We start from the raw sequence: 18555 nt of genomic DNA on the forward strand, positions 1-18555 counted from the left end.
CAATCCTCATGAGGGTTGTGTCCTTCCCAGGGGTGTAACGGGGCAGTTGAAAGAAACCGTCAGTCACGGGCTGCACCACCAGAAGGACTGCTGTTCAGACCTCCTGCCAAAAGTTCAGCCTCCATGAGAAACTGCAGCCGTAGTTGAGAGTTCTCTCACAGTGCGCTTTACCCCTGGCAGCGGGCTGAGGCCATATCTGAGGAAGGTAAAGAGGCGTGGTCTGACCCGCTGCTTTGTTACCTGTGGAGTGCGCTTTCCACCGCAGACCAGAGGGCGACGGTGTGGGGTGGCCCCCCGGCTGCGGGGGCCCTTTGGTTCCATCGCAGACCCTGGAGAGGCCAGCAGTGGTTCAGAGAGCGCCGCGGGGAAGGCCCGAGGCAGGGGTCGATGGTAGCCTCTCCCAGAGCAGGGAGCCGCCCCAGCCAGCCAGAGCCCTGCCCTTAGCTGGTTCCACAGTGCAGGCTCGTCCTGGCGTCGCCCCAGGTGTCCTTGGGGAGGGAGGGCTCGGGAGGAGGCGCAGATGTGGATCCAGGCGCAGGCTTCCGAGGCCTCCAAGCCTTTTGGTGGGTCCTTCTTGCTCAGAAGGGGCCGTCCTGTACTTTTTAGGTTGCCGTGTTATCCCCTCCTCCCTCCCTAGTCGTGACAGCTCCAGATGTCTCTCATAGTGGCTAGAAGTCTCCCGGGGGCCCCAGATTGCCTCACCTGAGAACCAGTGTAAGGAGAGCACAGTGTACACAACATCCCTTCCTTTTGAGGCCAATTGTACTAAATTGTTAGTAGTCAATGATGGCGTTACGGAACCTAAAAGCAGAAATGCTCCTACTGTGAATTATCAGCTGGAAAAAGCACTTTACAGGACAAAGTAGCAGTGGTCTTCAATACCCTTTGTTCCTGGTCTTCTCAAAGGCCCAGGGGCAGGAGAGTGAAAAGATGGTGTCTGTGGGGCGGGGGGCCGTGGTGATAGTTATTTTGAACCATTTAATGGCAGAATATGTGCGTGTGAAATTGTTCAGAAATCTGCAGAAAGTGAGAGGAGTGCTGGGTTAAGCACGTTTCTTTACTGAGTACTTGTGAGCCGTTAGCCTCCTAACATGTTTCTCCGAAAGCCCTTTTTGTTGTTGTTGATGATTCCCCAAGCCTCTGATACGCTAGCACCCCTTTTTCCCGAGTCTCCTTTGGCAGCGTAATGTAGGGAGGGCACACGGTGTGGGGAACCGCAGGGTAGGAGCCTCAGTCCACACAGAGACGCCTTCGTGGCGGGGAGGCTCTTACACGGCAGTTGAGTGGCTGACAGCAGAGGTGGGAGAAATGTCCAGTCGAGGTAGAGGGATTGTAGATGCAGGCGGTTGGTGCCCGCGGAGGAATAGTTGTTTTTGTTTTTTTCATGGGGCGGGGGTGATTAACTGGGATGTGCAGAGATTTGTATTAGAACGAATAATTGAGGTTTGATACAGTTTCTGCCAGAGTGCCCTTTGGGGGAACCTCAGGCCCACCTTTTGGGGGACCAGGTTTTCTGCCAGGATATGTGAGGGCAACAGGCGGCACAAAAGCTCGCCAACAGACGCTAGCGTGGGTCAGTCAATGTCCCGTGGTGCTCAGGCAGGTCAGAGTCTATTTGGATGAGGCAATAATCCGACAGGATAGGAGGTAGTCTTTATAATCCCAAGTGTACCACTTTTACCCAAAAGGGTTTCACTTTGAAGCCATTGCAGATAGAGAAAGCTGCATAAATAGTCCATGGGGTCCTGGGTACCTTCCACCCGTTTTCTCTCCTACCTCCTCAGAGGACGGTCACGAGGCCAGCCCTGTCCGCCAGAGAGACTGGGGCTTCCTGTCTGCCGCTCTGCTGTACCCCTGCCTGTCTGGACCTGCTGGTACTTAGTACAGGTTCTCAGCTGCTCCGTTAGCGGGAAGAGCTTGGGGGGCAGCTGCGCTCTGGTCTCGGCCACCAATGCCATGGGTACGAAGGGCTTGAAGACGGGGTGGTGACATTTTTATTCACATGAAATCTCACATCAAACCTCCTGATTAGCATATTTTGGAAGATAATCCTGTGCCTTGGGCGTGAAGCAGCATCTCACATCTGGTGTGTGATTCAGCAAGTGTGAACTGTGTGGGGGAGGGGAGGGGAGGAGGCGGGCTAGGGCGGCACCAGGAGCCCTGGGGGGCTGGCCTGCTTCTGCACCCACGCCAGGTTCGTGTGGTCCTGTTTGACTGAAGTGTGGGGAGGAAGAGCAAAAAGGCATTTTTTTGTATAAAACTCATCCTACAAAAACCTGAATGGTAACGGAAAGTCACGCAGGTGGGGGCTTGTGACGTCATGTCTTTGGGTCCCGGAACGTGTCCTGTCATCACCAGATAGTGGCTGGTTTAATCGGGCTCTGGGTGTGGTCCCCTAAACTCTTAAGATGGCTTTGGTCACTGTGTTTAGTGTCCACAGCTCTTGGGTCCTGAGACCCCCTGTGATACCTTGGATGAGACAAGCCACTTAACCTCAGCAAGCCTTGGTGTCCCCACCTGTAATGTGGGAGCTGAGTCGCACCTGCCTTGCCTGGCTGCGGGGTTTGGACTCTGCTCAAATACGATATATGTGGCTGTGGAGGAGTGGCCCACTTCTCTCCCCGGCGTTCTGGACCGCATTCTCTGCAACAAGCGTTTTGCCTTTTCCGTGGACTCTTATGTCGGGAACGGATGAGGATGACCCCTGCAGAGGCCTGAATGCATCGCATGCCATGCAGCTGCTCTTGCTTTGAGGGCCTCTGCAAAGAGCCGGGTTATGGGTAGTAAAACAAGTGGGGACAGAGCCTTTAAATGGAGAGAAAAGCGCTGTTAGCACATCCTGTGGGGTTTTCTTTCTTTGGTAAAGAATATTACCCTCTCATGAGGATTGATGGACATGTTTTCTTAAGAACAAACTCAGCCACAGTGGGGGCAGTTTCTGTGTGCGAAGAAGTGAAGTGTGAAGGGCCTGGGCGTGTTCTCGGCACCCTTTCCCTAGGCCTGAGAACCCCACTTGTGCCTGGACTTGGGGGTGACAAAGTAGCCCCTGCTGCTCAGCCAGAAAAGGCCCTCCTGTTACTCTGTAGGTCACGTGTGGCCCTCGGCCCCTGCGCCTGTGCACTACCCCTCCTGCCACGAGACAGGCTTATAAAGAGCAGGGACCTGCTTGGAAAGTTGTGTAGCAATTTGTCCTCCCCGCTGCAGTTTTCGTATGTGCTGGCCGGTAACAGGTTTTTTTTTGGGGGGGGGGGTGTTGGACAGCTGCAGAAGGCTAATGGGTTATCGGCGCTTAGTATCACTGCCTGGGGTCACTTGAAATGAGTAGTCACCAGCAGAAAAGGCTAGAATTCAAAATGTGACTTTTTAGTTTAATTCTTACCAATGCTTTGCTTTTTATTGGAAGAAACCTTGATTCCTTAAGTTGGCCTTTGGTCTTGCTGAGTAAATTTAACTGTTCATTCTGTTCAGGTCCAAAGGAATACCAGTTTCTTCATTTTTCACCCCCCACAATGTTTCCCCTTAGAGAATCTAGTGTGCTATTTCACCAAAATGGTGAACTGGTGAAGCTAATGTTTATTTTAGCTAACTTCTTAGGAATGGTCTTATCTCTAAGCAGTGCTGCACTTCCCAGGGATGGCTGTCCCCACTCCTCAGAAGGCCCTGTTTGCCTGCAAATCCATGTCTCTTCTCTACACTCAGCCCAGGTCTCAAGCCCTTTTCTTTCCCTCCCGAAGCCCTGTCCTTGAACAGATGTGACAGAAGTTTATTCCTTTCCTCCAGTCTCTCCACTCGCTGCAGATTACTTGGGAATTAAGACAGAGTAGAGTAGACATTCTTAATCACACTGAGCCGGTCTGGTGGGAAGGCAGATGTGTGTTGCTGGCCCTCTCAGTCTGGGGTTTTATTCACACAACCTGTATGTCATCTCACAGTTTAGACTGATACTGAATTGGAGATGATGCTCTCCTTGCCCCAGAGGGGTAGGCTTCAGCAGTTGAATTGCCATCGTAGAGAATGTTTATCCCAGGTTTGTCCTGCTTTCAGTGTTGTCCGGCGGTCCCTGGGCCCTGTGATTGACAAAGCGTTCTCTTGCAGACACGAGTTGGCGCTCCGAGGCAACCTTTCAGTTCACTGTCGAGCGCTTCAGCAGACTGAGTGAGTCGGTCCTTAGCCCTCCGTGTTTTGTGCGAAATCTGCCGTGGAAGATTATGGTGATGCCACGCTTTTATCCAGACAGACCACACCAAAAAAGCGTAGGATTCTTTCTCCAGTGCAATGCTGAATCTGATTCCACGTAAGACAGTTTAAATGATGCAATTACAAATCCACAATTAGTTATAAGCCAGATTGGCCTCTTTGAATTTTGGATTTCTCTGTGAATTTCCTTGCTGCCTCTACATAGCAATTTGATTTTCAATTAGATTCAATGCATTTCCCTCTTTAAAAACTCACTGGTAGGTATTATCTCCAAACTAGAAAAGGTGTATATTTTTCCTGCAAATAAAACACTAAACTTTGTGTATGTGAGAATCTACCTGCCCGTGGAACATGGAATTAGGGCCTCTCTGGACTACCGTAATTCTTATCCTACCAATAACTGCCAGAGGGGAAGACGATAGTTAAGGAAAACTCGCCAGGCAGACCTCCGCACTGTATGTTAACTGACTCTGTGGGTTATTTGGAAACTTAAAGACCAAGCTCTTGCTGCCCAGTGCTTCTCAGCAGCGCAGTTGAGCGATTGAGGGGATCCCAGCTCACTTTGTCTCCTTGCCTCATTCTCCATTGACCATCCCAGGAGAAGGCCGCCTCCCTGGCCCACGTCTGCCTGCCGCCCCCAGATCGTGGCTCTTGGCACCTCAATGCAGATGCTCCCGAACTGGCTCCAGCAGTCTGCCGCGGCCCTGGGGGGACCCAGCTCCTTTCATTTTTCCTCTTTACCTGAGTGTTTCAGAAGCCAGTTTTAAGGAGCAATCAGGGCCTCGGCTGTGTTTTTACTTCTGTGTTCAGTTCACATTACAATCTGACCTGATCGGACAAGCCTTTGGGCTGGGTTTGTTTAGTCCAGCAGACAGCCTGAGCCTGAGCAGCAGCTGGTTCAGGCGCAGCCCACACGGGGGCCCGAGCGGACAGCAGTTGCTGCCCCTGTGCTCTCGGGTCTGCGGCATGTCAGAGGTCGTTTGAAGCCATCCTGTGAGCTCTGAGTTGGGCCTCAAGCATTTAACGTGCAGTCTGCCCCGGATGTCTGCACCTGCAGTCGCTCCCCAGTGGCGGGGTCCTTCTCGGAGCCCCCTGCACAGCCCGACCCGGGAGCCTCGCAGCCCCGGGGGAGGGGCAGGAGTGACACTGTAGAACCTGGGGCTTTAGGTCTGTCCATCTGACAACCAACAGGTTCATCATTCTTCAGTGCTTTTCAAGCAGCCCCAGCGTATGTGATACTAGAACTGCTATCTGACCAAAAAGCTATCGTCTCTTGTCAAATCTCAGGACGCTATTTGAAGTTCAAACACTTGTGTTTTATAGATATCAAGAAAAAACTTGAAACCTTTTAGAAATCAAAAAGACATAAAACGTAGACTGAAATCCCTCCAGACTACACAGGGGCACCCCGGGACCCTCTTCACTTCTTTCTTCATTAAAGATCGACATGTGTGCCCTTTATTCCATCTAAAACAAAAATAGAAGGAAATGATACGGGCGATTTTGTGTGCTCTTAAAAACGGGGTCGGTGTGGGTCCGCCTGTGGACTGAGGCTCAGGTCGCCCTCCTCGCACAGGTCTTGGTCCTGTCACGCGCAGGCGGTGCTGAAGATCATCAACTACAGAGATGACGAGAAGTCGTTCAGCCGGCGCATCAGTCACTTGTTCTTCCATAAAGAGAACGACTGGGGATTTTCCAATTTCATGGCCTGGAGCGTAAGTAGCAGTTACTCAGACTGAATCATCCGAGCCCCGATCCTCGCTCCCTGATCCTTGATTCTTCAGCTCCTCTGTCCATTCGTTTCGGAATCAGAAACATTTGCTCTGCGAGTTGGATAGGTAACTGAAAACGGGTTTCCTCCCGATTCCTTGCTGAGGTTTTCAGCAGCCAGTGTTCCGATCAGACATTGTAAGGTAAAGTAGTCTAGCGCTTTTTGGATAGGCTAGATTTCCTTTAAGAAAAATAATACTGAGGCTGGCACGGTGCAGGGAGATTCCAGTAACCAGTGAATTCTCACGTCAGTGCTTTGGGGCTGCTTTTGCAGGAGCAGAAGCCAGTAGGACGTAGGAACACCCTGCTCAGCTCTCTAGAGTGTTCTCGGTGGCCTCCTGGGACCCTGCCTGCTAAGTGGACATGGAGGCCTTGGGTCTGAGAGGTGGTCTCCCCCGACTCCTCCAGGAGGCATCCAGACTTTGGCTGATTTCATTCAGAGGACAACATTGTTGAAAACAGGCCAGAGCACTGCAGAACTAGAAAGCACAACTTCAGTGTTTTGAAAAAGCAGTATTTTAATCTGTTAAGTACCAGGCACCAGGGTGATTGTTTGAAATGAAGCGAGCATTCATGTGTTCTCATGCAAGTTGGATATTCTTTTTTTTTTATAGGAAGTGACTGATCCTGAGAAAGGATTTATTGATGATGACAAAGTCACTTTTGAAGTCTTTGTGCAGGCGGACGCCCCCCATGGAGTTGCGTAAGTTTTCCTTTGATTGGGTGCTGTAGTGAAAGGAGTGAGCAGAGGTGCCTGTGTCAGGAGAGACGCACCCTTTCTGTGCTTGCCCTGTGGCACACAGACGTGTGTGCCAGCTTCACGTCGGTGCCTTTGTGTGGCACATTTATCGAGCAGTTTGTATGAGCCTGGGCTTCCCTAGTGCCTCAGATGGTAAAGAATCCACCTGTAATGCAGGAGATCCGGGTTCCATCCCTGGGTCAGGAAGCTCCCCTGGAGGAGGGCATGGCAACCCACTCCAGTATTCTTCTCTGGAGAATCCCACGGACAGAAGAATCTGGTGGCCTACGGTCCATGGGGTAACAGAGTCGGACACGACTGAGCAAGTAACAGTTCCGTGAGCCAGACACGCTGCTGGGCTCTGGGGGCTGTAACTGTGGTGAACGAGGCAGCTACGGTTTTACAGCCTCAAAGAACCTGGGGACCCGTCGGGCAGAGGAGTTAATAACAGGAACTGCGGCAGCATATGCACTTGCTATTTTGTTGGCGGGTTGCGCAGCGCTATGACGCGTGTGATGGTGGGGAGAGGGTGGGCAGCTGGAAGGATGCGCTCCTTTCCCAGGTCTGGGAGGGCTGTGTGCAAGAGCAAGGTTTTGGCCTTGAAGAATATGTAGCTTTGGGTCCTTGATGGGTAAGAAGGGAGAGGAATGGGCAGGGTGTCAGGGGAGTCTGCAGGGGCCACTGGAGGCTCAGCTGGTGCGCTGGGATCAGGTTGGAGCTGAACAGGTGTCCGAGGCCAAGCACTAAAGCAGCACAGTGCGGTCTAGGAACGAGGCAGGCTCAGGTGCCCTGCCTGCTCACGTGTGTTTCTCTTCCCACGTGGCCCTCCTCTGGCAAGAGTGTGTAGACTGACCTGGGTGGCTTGGTGGCACTGGGAATTTTAAAAAACAAATGAGATCTGCTGGTTTTCATATTAATTGGGCTACTTTCAGAGAAATCAGACTCTCCTTTTTGAAACACACACTTGAATTGTACACTTGAATCATGTTCAGATATCCGGGGTCAAGGGTGGGCAACAAGGTGGTATTTCTAGTTTTTTGTGGGGTTTTTTTGCCCTTGTTTTAAAAACGTGTTCCCCTATACTTACGATATGTCTTTTAACTGACAAAAATAGCAGATTGGGTTTTTCAGACTTAGCAGTCAAAACTGTCTTAAGAAAACCTAATACCCGCAGTGTCCGAGTCTTTGCTGATGCTGACCTCACAGGAAACGTCTAGCATTGGCCACGTGTTCGCATTGTGCAGAGGGAGGGCTCCTCTGCTTCCTGTTACTACGGGGGGTTGTGGGGGTGCTGCAGACGGTTCACTGTCCTAAGCAGCCAGAGATAAAACGGACTCGAGAAAAGGCCCTAGGAGTTGAGGTCTGATCCTGTCGCCATACGTGTCCTTGCTCGCGTATGTGATACTACAGAAAAGAGGGTTTCAGCGGTTTCTGCCTTGTACGACCAACGTGTGTGTGATGCGTGTGCGAGGGAACCAGTCTGATTGCTGTATAGCTTGTATGTGGAAGCAGTGCCCTGGGCACATGACAGCCATGCAGCTGCTCCAGTCAGACCGAGTTCCCCCTAGTCCCCACACTTGAGTGAACCACACGGGTGACGTTGGAGGGAGCCGGGTGAGCAGGACTCCTGGCTTTGCGACGAATTAACTCCCTTGGAGGTGGGTGCTCAGACGTCACCTCGTGTCAGGAAGGGGGCGGAGGTGGTTGCACAGAGCAGCCGGCCCCAGCCATGTGGCAGAAACGTGGGGGCGCAGCCTTGCCTGAACCTCAAACTGATTTTGTAGGTGGGACTCAAAGAAGCACACGGGCTACGTCGGCTTAAAGAATCAGGGAGCGACTTGCTACATGAACAGCCTACTGCAGACTTTATTTTTCACAAACCAGCTACGCAAGGTAAATGGATGGTGTTTCTCTCGCTCAACCTTCCCCAGCCTGCCTTCTCTCTGCAGGATTCTGGGGCAAGAACAGCCCGGCCCCAGGCTTGTCTCCAGGGAGGGCCCTGCCTCATGCTTACACGTAGCCTCATTCCTCGATGTTCAGACACTTGTGAAGCCAAGTGGTGTGATGAAAAGCTTAGTACAGCCAGCAAACCTAACGTTATTAGGCTAGAAATAATCAAGCTTTTTTTTTTTAATATGAAAGTCAGTAGTAGGAAGATATGAAAAGTTTTATATGGAGGGTGATGAGTTGAAAGACTACTGGCCAGTAATCTGATTTTTCAGTTTTTATAGATAAAATGTAAAATCTAACAGGATAGTTACTTGTACTTTAGGAAGGTCATGAGAATAGCACAGACACATTGGCGGGTCTGCTGGCACTCCTATTTGCATCGCACTAGTCTTCCAGGAAGCAGTAATTACCTTGATAGGATTAGATCAGAGGCTGAGTGTGGATAATTTCAGTAGCGTTGAAGGTTTCATCAATTCTTTTTGCTCATATGTCAAGTTATGTTAAAAAAATGTTGCTCTAAGAAGTATGAAATAGAAGTGATTCTTGTTGGATGGTACGCTATGAGTAATGCTTAAAATTGTTTTTGCACTTTCTTGTAACTTCTAGATTATCTCTAAAGACGTCCATAATTGTTGGAAGAATATTCTGGCTCTTTGGGGGGATAGTGAGAAGCCCTGCCCATCTACCTTAGTCGTTGTGGTAGAAATGATACTTTCACATAAGATTCCATTTTTACTTCTGAATTGCTTCTTTTAGGCTGTGTACATGATGCCAACAGAGGGCGACGATTCATCCAAAAGTGTCCCTTTAGCATTACAAAGAGTGTTCTACGAGTTACAGCACAGCGATAAGCCCGTAGGAACAAAGAAGCTGACCAAGTCATTCGGGTGCGTGTGGGGAGACCTTTCCAGCTAGTGGACGCAGAGGGGTTGAGAGCATAGCACAGGCGCGCAGTGGTGTCAGGCATTTTACCAGTGTTCTTGGTTTGACCTCTTTGTAAATGGGGGCTCTTAGAATTTTGCTTGAGAACTAATGCACCACTTAGGTTTGCCTGTCAGGAAAAGGATAGGTAATGGTCTTCAAGCTTTCTGTGCGTGTACTTGCAAACTTGACCTCCTCGTGCAGTAAGACGTTCAGAACAAGAGAAAGTTGGGAGTGTTTTGGTGTCCGGATACAATTCAACTTGGCTTTGAATTATAACCCCCCAAATAATCCTCTAAATTAGTTTAAGAATGATGACTGGTGGTATGGTGTAGTTTGTTAACTTAATCTTGTGTGAAATTTAGAAGTTTCAATGTATATTCATTTTATCTTTCTAAGGTGGGAAACGTTAGATAGCTTCATGCAACACGATGTTCAAGAGCTCTGTCGAGTGGTGAGTTTCCTGCCATAATTTTTTTCCTCTTACATTTCATATTTCGAAGCACTATCAGAAGTTGTTACCAAACAGAACCTCAGACCTACTTTAGTCACTGTTACTCCAGTTATGCCCATCTTTGTTCAGGACCAGGACTAAGCTAGAAAGAAAAGATGGCGCGTATCTCATTTAAAGGTCAGAAAGACTGAAAATGATTTGGTAGGAAAGTGTGAGGGGAAACCGTATAGGTAGTGGACTGTTAATTTGTTAAATTGGCATAATCTACCAGTTAGTAACCCAAGAAATGAGTCCTGGTTGAGGCAGACCTTTGTGTGGGTGATTCTCCCCCAAGCCGCCTCTAGTCACTAGCAGGCACCCACTTTCCAGTCGTGATGCAAGACACACACACACACACACACACACACACACACACACACGTGAAATGGCAATTCAAGGTGATTGGCTGGGCAAGGTGTGTTTTCTTTTTTGCAGCACTAGCTGGATTGAATCCAGTTCATTAAATATCCATGGACAAACCAGTCAATCCTGTTGACAGGCTCAACCTCATTAATCTCTTGGTGTGGACCAATACGAGTTAAGTTTAGTGCTCAATTTACATGCTTTTCCACAGAGGTAAAAATGAATATAAAAAAATGCTTCTAAAGGCACTACAAATTACTAATTCATTCCAAAGGCTGTATAGAGGGTTAATCTCAACTGTTGCATGTAGTTATTTTTGTAAATATCCAACCAAGAAAGAAGATTTTGTATGTTTTTGATAATTGCATGCTAAAGGTCATAATATTTATAGTCTAGAATTTCTTTGACCATTGAAATTTCCTAGTCACGTTTCAAATTACTGCATAATGCTTAAGCGTAACATTTTCTGAAAGCCAAAACTTTCTCTTCCAGTTGCTTGATAATGTGGAAAACAAGATGAAAGGCACATGTGTAGAAGGCACCATACCTAAATTATTCAGAGGCAAGATGGTGGTATGTGATTACCAGTTTTAAAGAATGATTTGTGTAAAAATTTTTCAGTGTCCGTATTTTGACGCTTAATGCTTAAGCCACCTTATTTTCCTTATTTGTAGTCTTATATCCAGTGTAAAGAAGTAGACTACCGATCTGATAGAAGAGAAGATTATTATGATATCCAGCTAAGTATAAAAGGAAAGAAAAACAGTAAGTTCTGTGTACATATAGCACAACCTTTTCATAATTCATTGTAATGCTTCATTGATGCGAGTGGTTTTTATTGAAATACACTATAGAGAATGGCCCAAGTGACGAATGTATCTCATGAACACAGACAGGTAACCCCACTCAGGCCAAGAAACTAAAACGTTTGCTAATTAAGGAAGACGTTGGCCCTTTCCTCCACTGCCTGCCTCTCCTCCCGGGGACACTGGGCTTCTAACATCCTTTGCTGGGTTAGTTTACAAGGATGGAGCACGTAGGACATAGTCTTGTAACTGGCAGTTTGCTTTATCTCAGCGTTGCCTCCACGCACTTGTGGCAGCAGTTACCTGATCATTTTCATTGCTGTGTAGTATTCCGCTTTGGGGATGTAACACAAGACTTTGAAAGCCATTCTTTTCGAGCTTAACAGAAGCAGCCATTTATCCCTGCCACCCCTTAGCAAGGTGCGAACACTTGTTCCACATCCAATTAGTCATCAGGATGGTAGAAGATGGTGCTGTCTTGGGTTAATTTGCATTTGCCTAGAAGTCAGGGAGAGTTCACCTTTTCAAAAGCTCATTGGTGATTTGGATATCTCCTGGAACGTGCGGAACGTCGTTCACGGTAACTTGATGTCCGTGTCTGCTAATCCTGTGATTTCTGGATCTATCTCCGTCGACTCGTTTTTCATCACGGGCTGTGAGTTCCAGCCCTGTTGCCTGTCCAGTCGTCTTTCATTACATGCCAGCTGTCATGATTTTTATCTTGTTGGTGTTGGCTGTTCTTCACCTCTGTTCTGGGGCACATTTCAGTTATATGGAGATAGTTGATGCTTTCAAGGCCTATTTAAGTGTGGTCTCTTGCCGCAACTGTGGGGTTCAGTTGTCCCCACAACCGAGGCAGTATCTGGCAGGTTTTCTGCCCGAGGTCCCGTCCCTGTGGGGCTTTCTCACTGTGGCTGCAGAGAGCAGGGCTGTTCCAGGCTGGGGTGAGCTGTGGGGACTGTCCCTCCCTGGTCAGTGCTCAGCAAGGCTCTCGGAGAAGCCTCAGTACATTGCCTGGGCTCTCCTGGGCCCTCCATCCTGCAGAGGCCAGCTGCCTGGGGCCTCTATAATCCCCACACTCTGAGATTCTGGGGTTTCCCTCCCCAGCGCTGCCACCTGGAAGGTCCAGAAAGTGACCCGGGGCCTTGGAGGCTCACGGGGTCCTGCGCTGCCTTCACTCAGGGTGTGAAAGTGGTGGCTGCCCTTGTAATCAAGTCCAGCGCGGGGGGCGCTGCTTGCTCCGCATCACGACCACCGTGCTGCTGCTTCCTCATGGCCTCTGGACGCTGGGCTGGGTTTTGGGGCTCTTCCTGCATCTGGGGCTCACTTTTTTTGCTCTTGCCATCTAGCCATATGTTTAACAGAATTTCATAATTGTGAAATCCAGTGTTTCACTCTGCTTTTTGTGCCTAAGAATGCCTTCCCTGAAGTCATCAGACAATTCTTTTATCTTTTCTGTTGATCTCCAACCCACCCAGAGCAGTTCCTTTCTACTTGGGGCCAGTGTGGCCCCGAGGTGTTCTGCCTGCCCCCTGTCAGCAGTGAGCCCTGCGTATCTGTGTAGGCCTGTTTCTAGACTCTTGTGCTGGTCCATTGGCTACCATCCTTGGATGAATTCTGGGTTCTTCCTTTTCAGCTTCCTGGTGGTATAACTGATGCAATCATAAAAGGGTTAACAAGTATTCATCATGATTTGATGTGCATGGATATTGTGAGAGAATTACTCCCCTGTCTAGTCCGTGAACCCATCCATTATTTCACTACCATTTCTGTTTTAAATTTAGGGGGTGAGAACACTTAGGTTCTAGTGTTCAGAGTTACACGTGGCCGCATTCTCGGCTGTTTCTAATGTTGCTGATGTTGTTATTAATAAAACATCCACTCCGTGTTATCATAAGACAAGATAATGTTGTAAGATATTACGAAAAACCCAAACAAACTTTCTGGCCAACTCAGCAGCACCCTGTTTGCTTAAGAGTGTACACCTCTCCCTGGGTCAGTGAAGGCGCAGACCTGGGAGTTCGTGTTCACGGCTGCGGTTGTTGGTATGTTCGTTCCTCTCTGGCACCTGAATTGAGCGGTTGGCTGTGTTATGATCGAAGCTTCAGTGATAACTTTGGCTGACTTTCCTCTCTCTCTCCTGAAAGTATTTGAATCGTTTGTGGACTACGTGGCGGTAGAACAGCTGGACGGCGACAATAAATACGACGCCGGGGAGCACGGCCTGCAGGTAACCGAGACTGTGGGCCGCTGTCCCCTCCGGTCCTGGTGCTCTGTGTTCAGACCCCGCGCTTAACCACGAGCTGGAGACCCCCTAGAGTCTGTCCACGCACCGCTGGTGTGGAGCGCGCGGAAGGATCGTGTTTCTCAGTCTGGACGTGACAGCAGAGAGCTGGTCTTGTCGCTGGTGCCCGGCTGGGGAGGCTGTGGGCAGGAGGTGGCTGATCCTCCTGTGGATCGGAGGCGGGACTATCACCCGACTCCCCTGCCCCTCCCACTCCATCCGACGCTGCCCCTGACCCAGCGTGTCCTCCGACTCGGCACTCTCCTGTCTCTCCTGGGCACAGGGAGAGCTGCTCAGTCACTGGACTCCACTTTTGGTGGCTGGTGGCGATGGTGCTTGGCCTTTCTTTCTTGCTAGTTTTCTGAGAATCCTGACTTCCAGCGTGAGGAGCGCGTTTCTGGTGTTGCACAAGCGCTCGGTGTCCCCGCCTCTCTGCCACTTGGCCTTGCAGGAACTCCGCGGGGCCCAGAGGGTGTGACCCAGCCACAGTCTGCGGTCACAGGGCGTGGCCTGTGGCCTGTGCAGGCTGCCGGTCAGGCTGCTTGGTGGATCAGCAGCGTCCACGTGGGTCCAACCACCCGGCCCCGTAAATCTCAACCAACTGCCTCAGCTAATTCATGAGTGTTTCAGACCGCCCCGTGTTTACCAAGCTTGCTAAAGCAGTGTGTGCGCGAGTGAACCCGTGTTGCAGTGAGCCACAGACCTGCTGTCCTCCTGCCGGGTCAGGCCACTCGGGGTGCTGGGGTGTAGATCAGGAAGTCTCTTAGGGAACATACTGCTGTATACTTAGGAAACACAAGTCACAAGAACCGCCCTTACCCACACTGAATGTTTTAGAGTCTGGGTGAGCAATATGTATATTAGAATCAGAGTCTCTGGAGACAGTGGCCAAGAAATAGGAGCCTTCTATTATTCTCCTGAGTGGTCCCAAAACCATGCCATTCCTTTGCGTGGCAATGGGTTCCTGGGCTTTTGGTTTTCTTCCCAGAACTGCCCTGTTCTCTAAATACGAGAATGTACATCAGAGAACCTTGCCACATAGGTGTGGCTGCTCGTGGACACCCGTTCCTCCAGGTGGGCGTTTCCTCACGGGTGTTGGACGTAAGGTTCACAGCTCAGAAGGAAGGGCTGATGGCCTGGTGGCGGCTGGATTCGGCCAAGGCTGCTTTTAGTGAGGAAAGAGCTGGCCGAGGCGGAGCGGAGGTGGGGGAGGAAGGCGGGGGCTGGGCAGGGGCCGTGCCAGCGGGCAGGGGACCTTGCTGTTAGCAAGAGGGAGCGTGTTCAGAAGTGGAAGTGGACGGCCAGCACTGACTGCCCTGGGGACTGATGGCGCCCACAGGCAGCTTTCCTCTCTTCCTTTTGGTTTTCTCATACTTCTCCAGAATTTCGGAGTCTAATGACTGTGTTGTTAGGGCAGCAAGTGACTGCGCCTTGGTTTCCTTCCCCATCCCTGTCACTGGGCAATAAGATAGTGTGATGTAGACTGAGAGGAGATCTCACATGTAGAGCATTTAAAGGCCCCCGTACCTGTCTCCCCAGCAGACGTCCCCCACGTGTTCCCATCCTGCTGTGAAATGCTTTGGTGGCTGGGAGAAGTAACCAGAGGCGAACTAAACCTGCGTTTCTTTTTCAATGTTCAGGAAGCAGAAAAAGGAGTGAAATTCCTGACGCTGCCACCAGTGTTACATCTGCAACTGATGCGATTTATGTATGATCCTCAGACGGACCAAAACATCAAGATCAATGACAGGTAATCTAGAGTGGGCTTGTGAGACTTAAGATTTACCCAGCATCCGGACTCGGGAGTAGTCTCGGTGCCTTGTTAAAGTCTTTGTATTCTCGCTCTCATCTCTCATTTGTTTAGGTTTCCCCTCTGCCTAGGTGTCCCGAGACAGACACCTCGGGACAAACTTTTCTGGGGGTGGAGGGGGGCAGTGCACTGGGAGGCCGAGCCTCACGGCACATGGGATCTTCCCCGACTAGGGAGCGAACCCGTGTGCCCTGCATGAGGAGCGTGGAGTCCCAACCACTGGGCCGCTGGGGAAGTCTGATCTACACTTTTGAAGGGATGGCTTCAGGGGCTGCGAACCCATGTCTCCTGCGCAGGGAGCCCCTCTGTCTACCCTTAGGCAGATGATGCCCCAGGGCGGGTGCTTTCTGCTGCTCAGGCTCTGCTTGCCCTAGAAGTGGGGCTCGATATCCCTCTATTGCTTTACCCAGGATTCTCCAATGGCTTGTTGTATCTGGGTTCCTATCGACTTGCAGAATGTGCTAGAATTGTCAGGGCTGCTGGTGTGGGTAGGTGTGCTCCCCCCACCGCCCCATGTGTTTTCTAGGCCCTTAAAGCACCTGTAAAAGTTTGGTACCCCACACAGCTTCATCTGGTTCAGCAGACAGAACTTGGACCGGTGACTCTGACCCCGTGGTCAGAGGGTACTGCCTGATAGTAACCGGCCTCCTGGACGTGGGCCAGTCACCCGAGACTCGGGGGAGGGCGCGGCTTGACCACATCTCCTGCAGAAGCCGGGCTTGCTAGTCTGTCCTTGCCCCTCACCGTGGGCCCTGAGACAGCGGAGCTCGCAGACCAGCCGCCCGCAGGCCCGTCCAACCTGCTGAGGAGCTTTGTTGGGCCCTCACCTTGGTTTTCTTCCTGGTTTTATTAGAATCAGTTGCCAACATTTTTTCACGTCATGAGCTGTCACATGGAAGTCCTGATTTCTGGCATCTGAGGCTTGATTTGAGAAAAATGCCTGCAGAGTACTTGGTACATTGCATGATGCCGGCCCCGAGTCCCTGAGGGCGGTGTGGGGCGGGCTCTGCCTCCCACCGCAGTCCTCCAGGAGATACCCACTCTCTAGAAAAGGTAGTGTGTTTTGTCGCAATATCCTGGAATTGGGGGATTCCGGTAGGTGTATCAGTACTCTGCAGGCATTTTTCTCAAATCAAGCCTCAGATTTTTGTCAATGTGCGAGTCCTCTGAAGGAGTTCTGGGGACCTTGCATGTCAAATTCCCTGCCCTCTCCACATAACAAGGAGCCAGTGAATTAGAGAGCCTGGTAGCAAATAAAACCTTACAGTGAAGTGTCTTACCGGAAGTGAAACCTGGATTTCTCTTTAAATGATTTTTTTGGTTTTTTGTTTTTAAATAGGTTTGAATTTCCTGAACAGTTACCACTTGATGAATTTTTGCAAAAAACTGATCCTAAAGACCCTGCAAATTACATTCTTCATGCAGTCCTGGTTCATAGTGGAGATAATCATGGTGGACATTATGTGGTTTATCTCAACCCCAAAGGGGATGGCAAAGTAAGTCTGGGTCAGGGGGTGGGGTGGTCAGGAGGCTGTGTGGGAATTCAGTGACGCTCGCTTTAGACTTGGCGTTAGCGGCCAAGGATTCCTTCTTGGCCTCTGACGTGTCTACACATTCTGATCTGTGTTAACTGTTGATACGTTCAAAGTGGATTTAAGTTGTGATAGTCCTTTATATATACAATCTTAGTATCGGACATTGGATCTGACAGGATCCCTTTACGTCTGACACTTATCATCTGTGGCCCTCGAGGGTGGGGCGGCGACTGATGCTTGTTCCCGCGTGTGCCATGTATAATGAATGCTCTGGCTTTGCCTGGTTCACATGGATCCTATCACGTAACCTTCACCAGGCGGAGCAGATGCGGGTCTGGGGGTCTGTGTCCACGCCCAGCAAGGAACAGAGCAGGTTGAGCCCTGCTAGTTCATGCAGGGGGATTTGATGGCGGTACCCCCACGGCCAGGTGCAGAGCCTGCAGCCGAAGGCATTAGTGCCCGGTGGACTGAGATGGAGCCTGAGCTGAAGCTGGGCTGATATCTGAGCACCTTATAAAAACTGCCCGTGGGTGGATGTCAGCAATTTCCCCGGAGTTTGGGACAAGGAAGGCGAGAGCGCTGGCAAGTTTCTGCAGGTCGCCCGTGGCAGAGGATGTGTTTCAGGGAAACGCCACCTCCTCCTGTGTGCCTTACCCCTGTTGTTGCCGTCACAGTGGTGTAAGTTTGACGACGACGTGGTGTCCAGGTGCACGAAGGAGGAAGCCATCGAGCACAACTACGGGGGCCACGACGACGACCTGTCGGTGCGGCACTGCACCAACGCCTACATGCTGGTCTACATCCGCGAGTCCAAGCTCAGTGAGTGCGCCGGGCGCCTGCCCTTGCCGGGCCTGCTCCCCTCCTGACCGCGGGCCTGAGCTGGAGCCGCCGTCCAGACGCGTGCAGCTTGCCCTGCCTCCCAGCCGCCTGGGAGCAGCCGGCATGAGCCCGTGGGTTTGGATGTAGACCGAGGGTGGAGAGTGGCGCTGCCCTAAAGAATGGCTTTGTTCGTGCCGGCGTAATGCACAGAGGTGAAGGCAGGTGCCTTTGTCCCCCAGGTGAGGTTTTACAAGCTGTCACCGACCAGGACATCCCTCAGCAGTTGGTGGAACGATTGCAGGAGGAGAAGAGGATCGAGGCGCAGAAGCGGAAGGAGCGGCAGGAGGCCCATCTCTACATGCAAGTGCAGGTCAGCCTCCGGCCGGCGCGGCAGCTCCACAGACCTGGGCTTCCTCCTGAGTACGGGTGCCAGGGCAGGCGAGCCCCGTGAGCACACAGCCGAGGGGACACTCGGGCTAGTCCCCTGACCGTTCGGAGTATTCTTACCAATTCAGGGGGCGGCTTAGATGGATGGGAGAGGTTCTCAAGCTGCCAGAGAAGGCAGCGGTGTGCGAGCATTCATGAAACGGGCAGGGGCCTGGAGAACAGCGGGTGAGCAGGGCCCGGGAGAGTGCTGTCGGGGTAGGCGAGGGCTCCTGTTGGTTCATGATTTAGTTGCAATTAGAAAACAGGCAATTGTAACAAGTTGACTGACCATCTGGGTAAAAAGTACGTGTGCATCCTGGCTTTATAATTAGGGATTCTCACCCAGGTGAACTTGCAGTTAAAGCTTGTGGATGAGTTTAGACTGGCTGCATATAAATGTTCAGTTTGGTCTTTTCTAAATAAATGAATATCTGACCTCATG

General features: G+C 50.8%; 1 protein-coding gene across 4 annotated transcripts in view; it reads left to right on the forward strand.

Annotated features, from left to right (window-relative positions):
* Positions 1–18555, forward strand: part of USP7 (ubiquitin specific peptidase 7) — a 54338-nt gene that overhangs the window by 26709 nt on the left and 9074 nt on the right. For 3 of the 4 annotated variants that reach the window (XM_025275262.2, XM_044936267.1, XM_025275263.2), the window contains exons 3-15: positions 4096–4294; positions 5774–5912; positions 6582–6670; positions 8491–8599; positions 9413–9543; positions 9977–10031; positions 10926–11006; positions 11108–11198; positions 13387–13469; positions 15164–15273; positions 16673–16829; positions 17543–17687; positions 17927–18057. In XM_025275262.2, coding sequence (XP_025131047.1) covers positions 4096–4294; positions 5774–5912; positions 6582–6670; positions 8491–8599; positions 9413–9543; positions 9977–10031; positions 10926–11006; positions 11108–11198; positions 13387–13469; positions 15164–15273; positions 16673–16829; positions 17543–17687; positions 17927–18057 — 1520 coding nt within the window. Of the gene's footprint in view, positions 1–30; positions 206–4095; positions 4295–5773; positions 5913–6581; positions 6671–8490; positions 8600–9412; positions 9544–9976; positions 10032–10925; positions 11007–11107; positions 11199–13386; positions 13470–15163; positions 15274–16672; positions 16830–17542; positions 17688–17926; positions 18058–18555 lie in introns of all 4 variants that reach the window. The other variant, XM_025275264.2, reaches the window with a different exon arrangement.

The sequence above is a fragment of the Bubalus bubalis genome, chromosome 24, assembly GCF_019923935.1.
Source record: "Bubalus bubalis isolate 160015118507 breed Murrah chromosome 24, NDDB_SH_1, whole genome shotgun sequence".
Taxonomy (NCBI): Eukaryota; Metazoa; Chordata; class Mammalia; order Artiodactyla; family Bovidae; genus Bubalus; species Bubalus bubalis.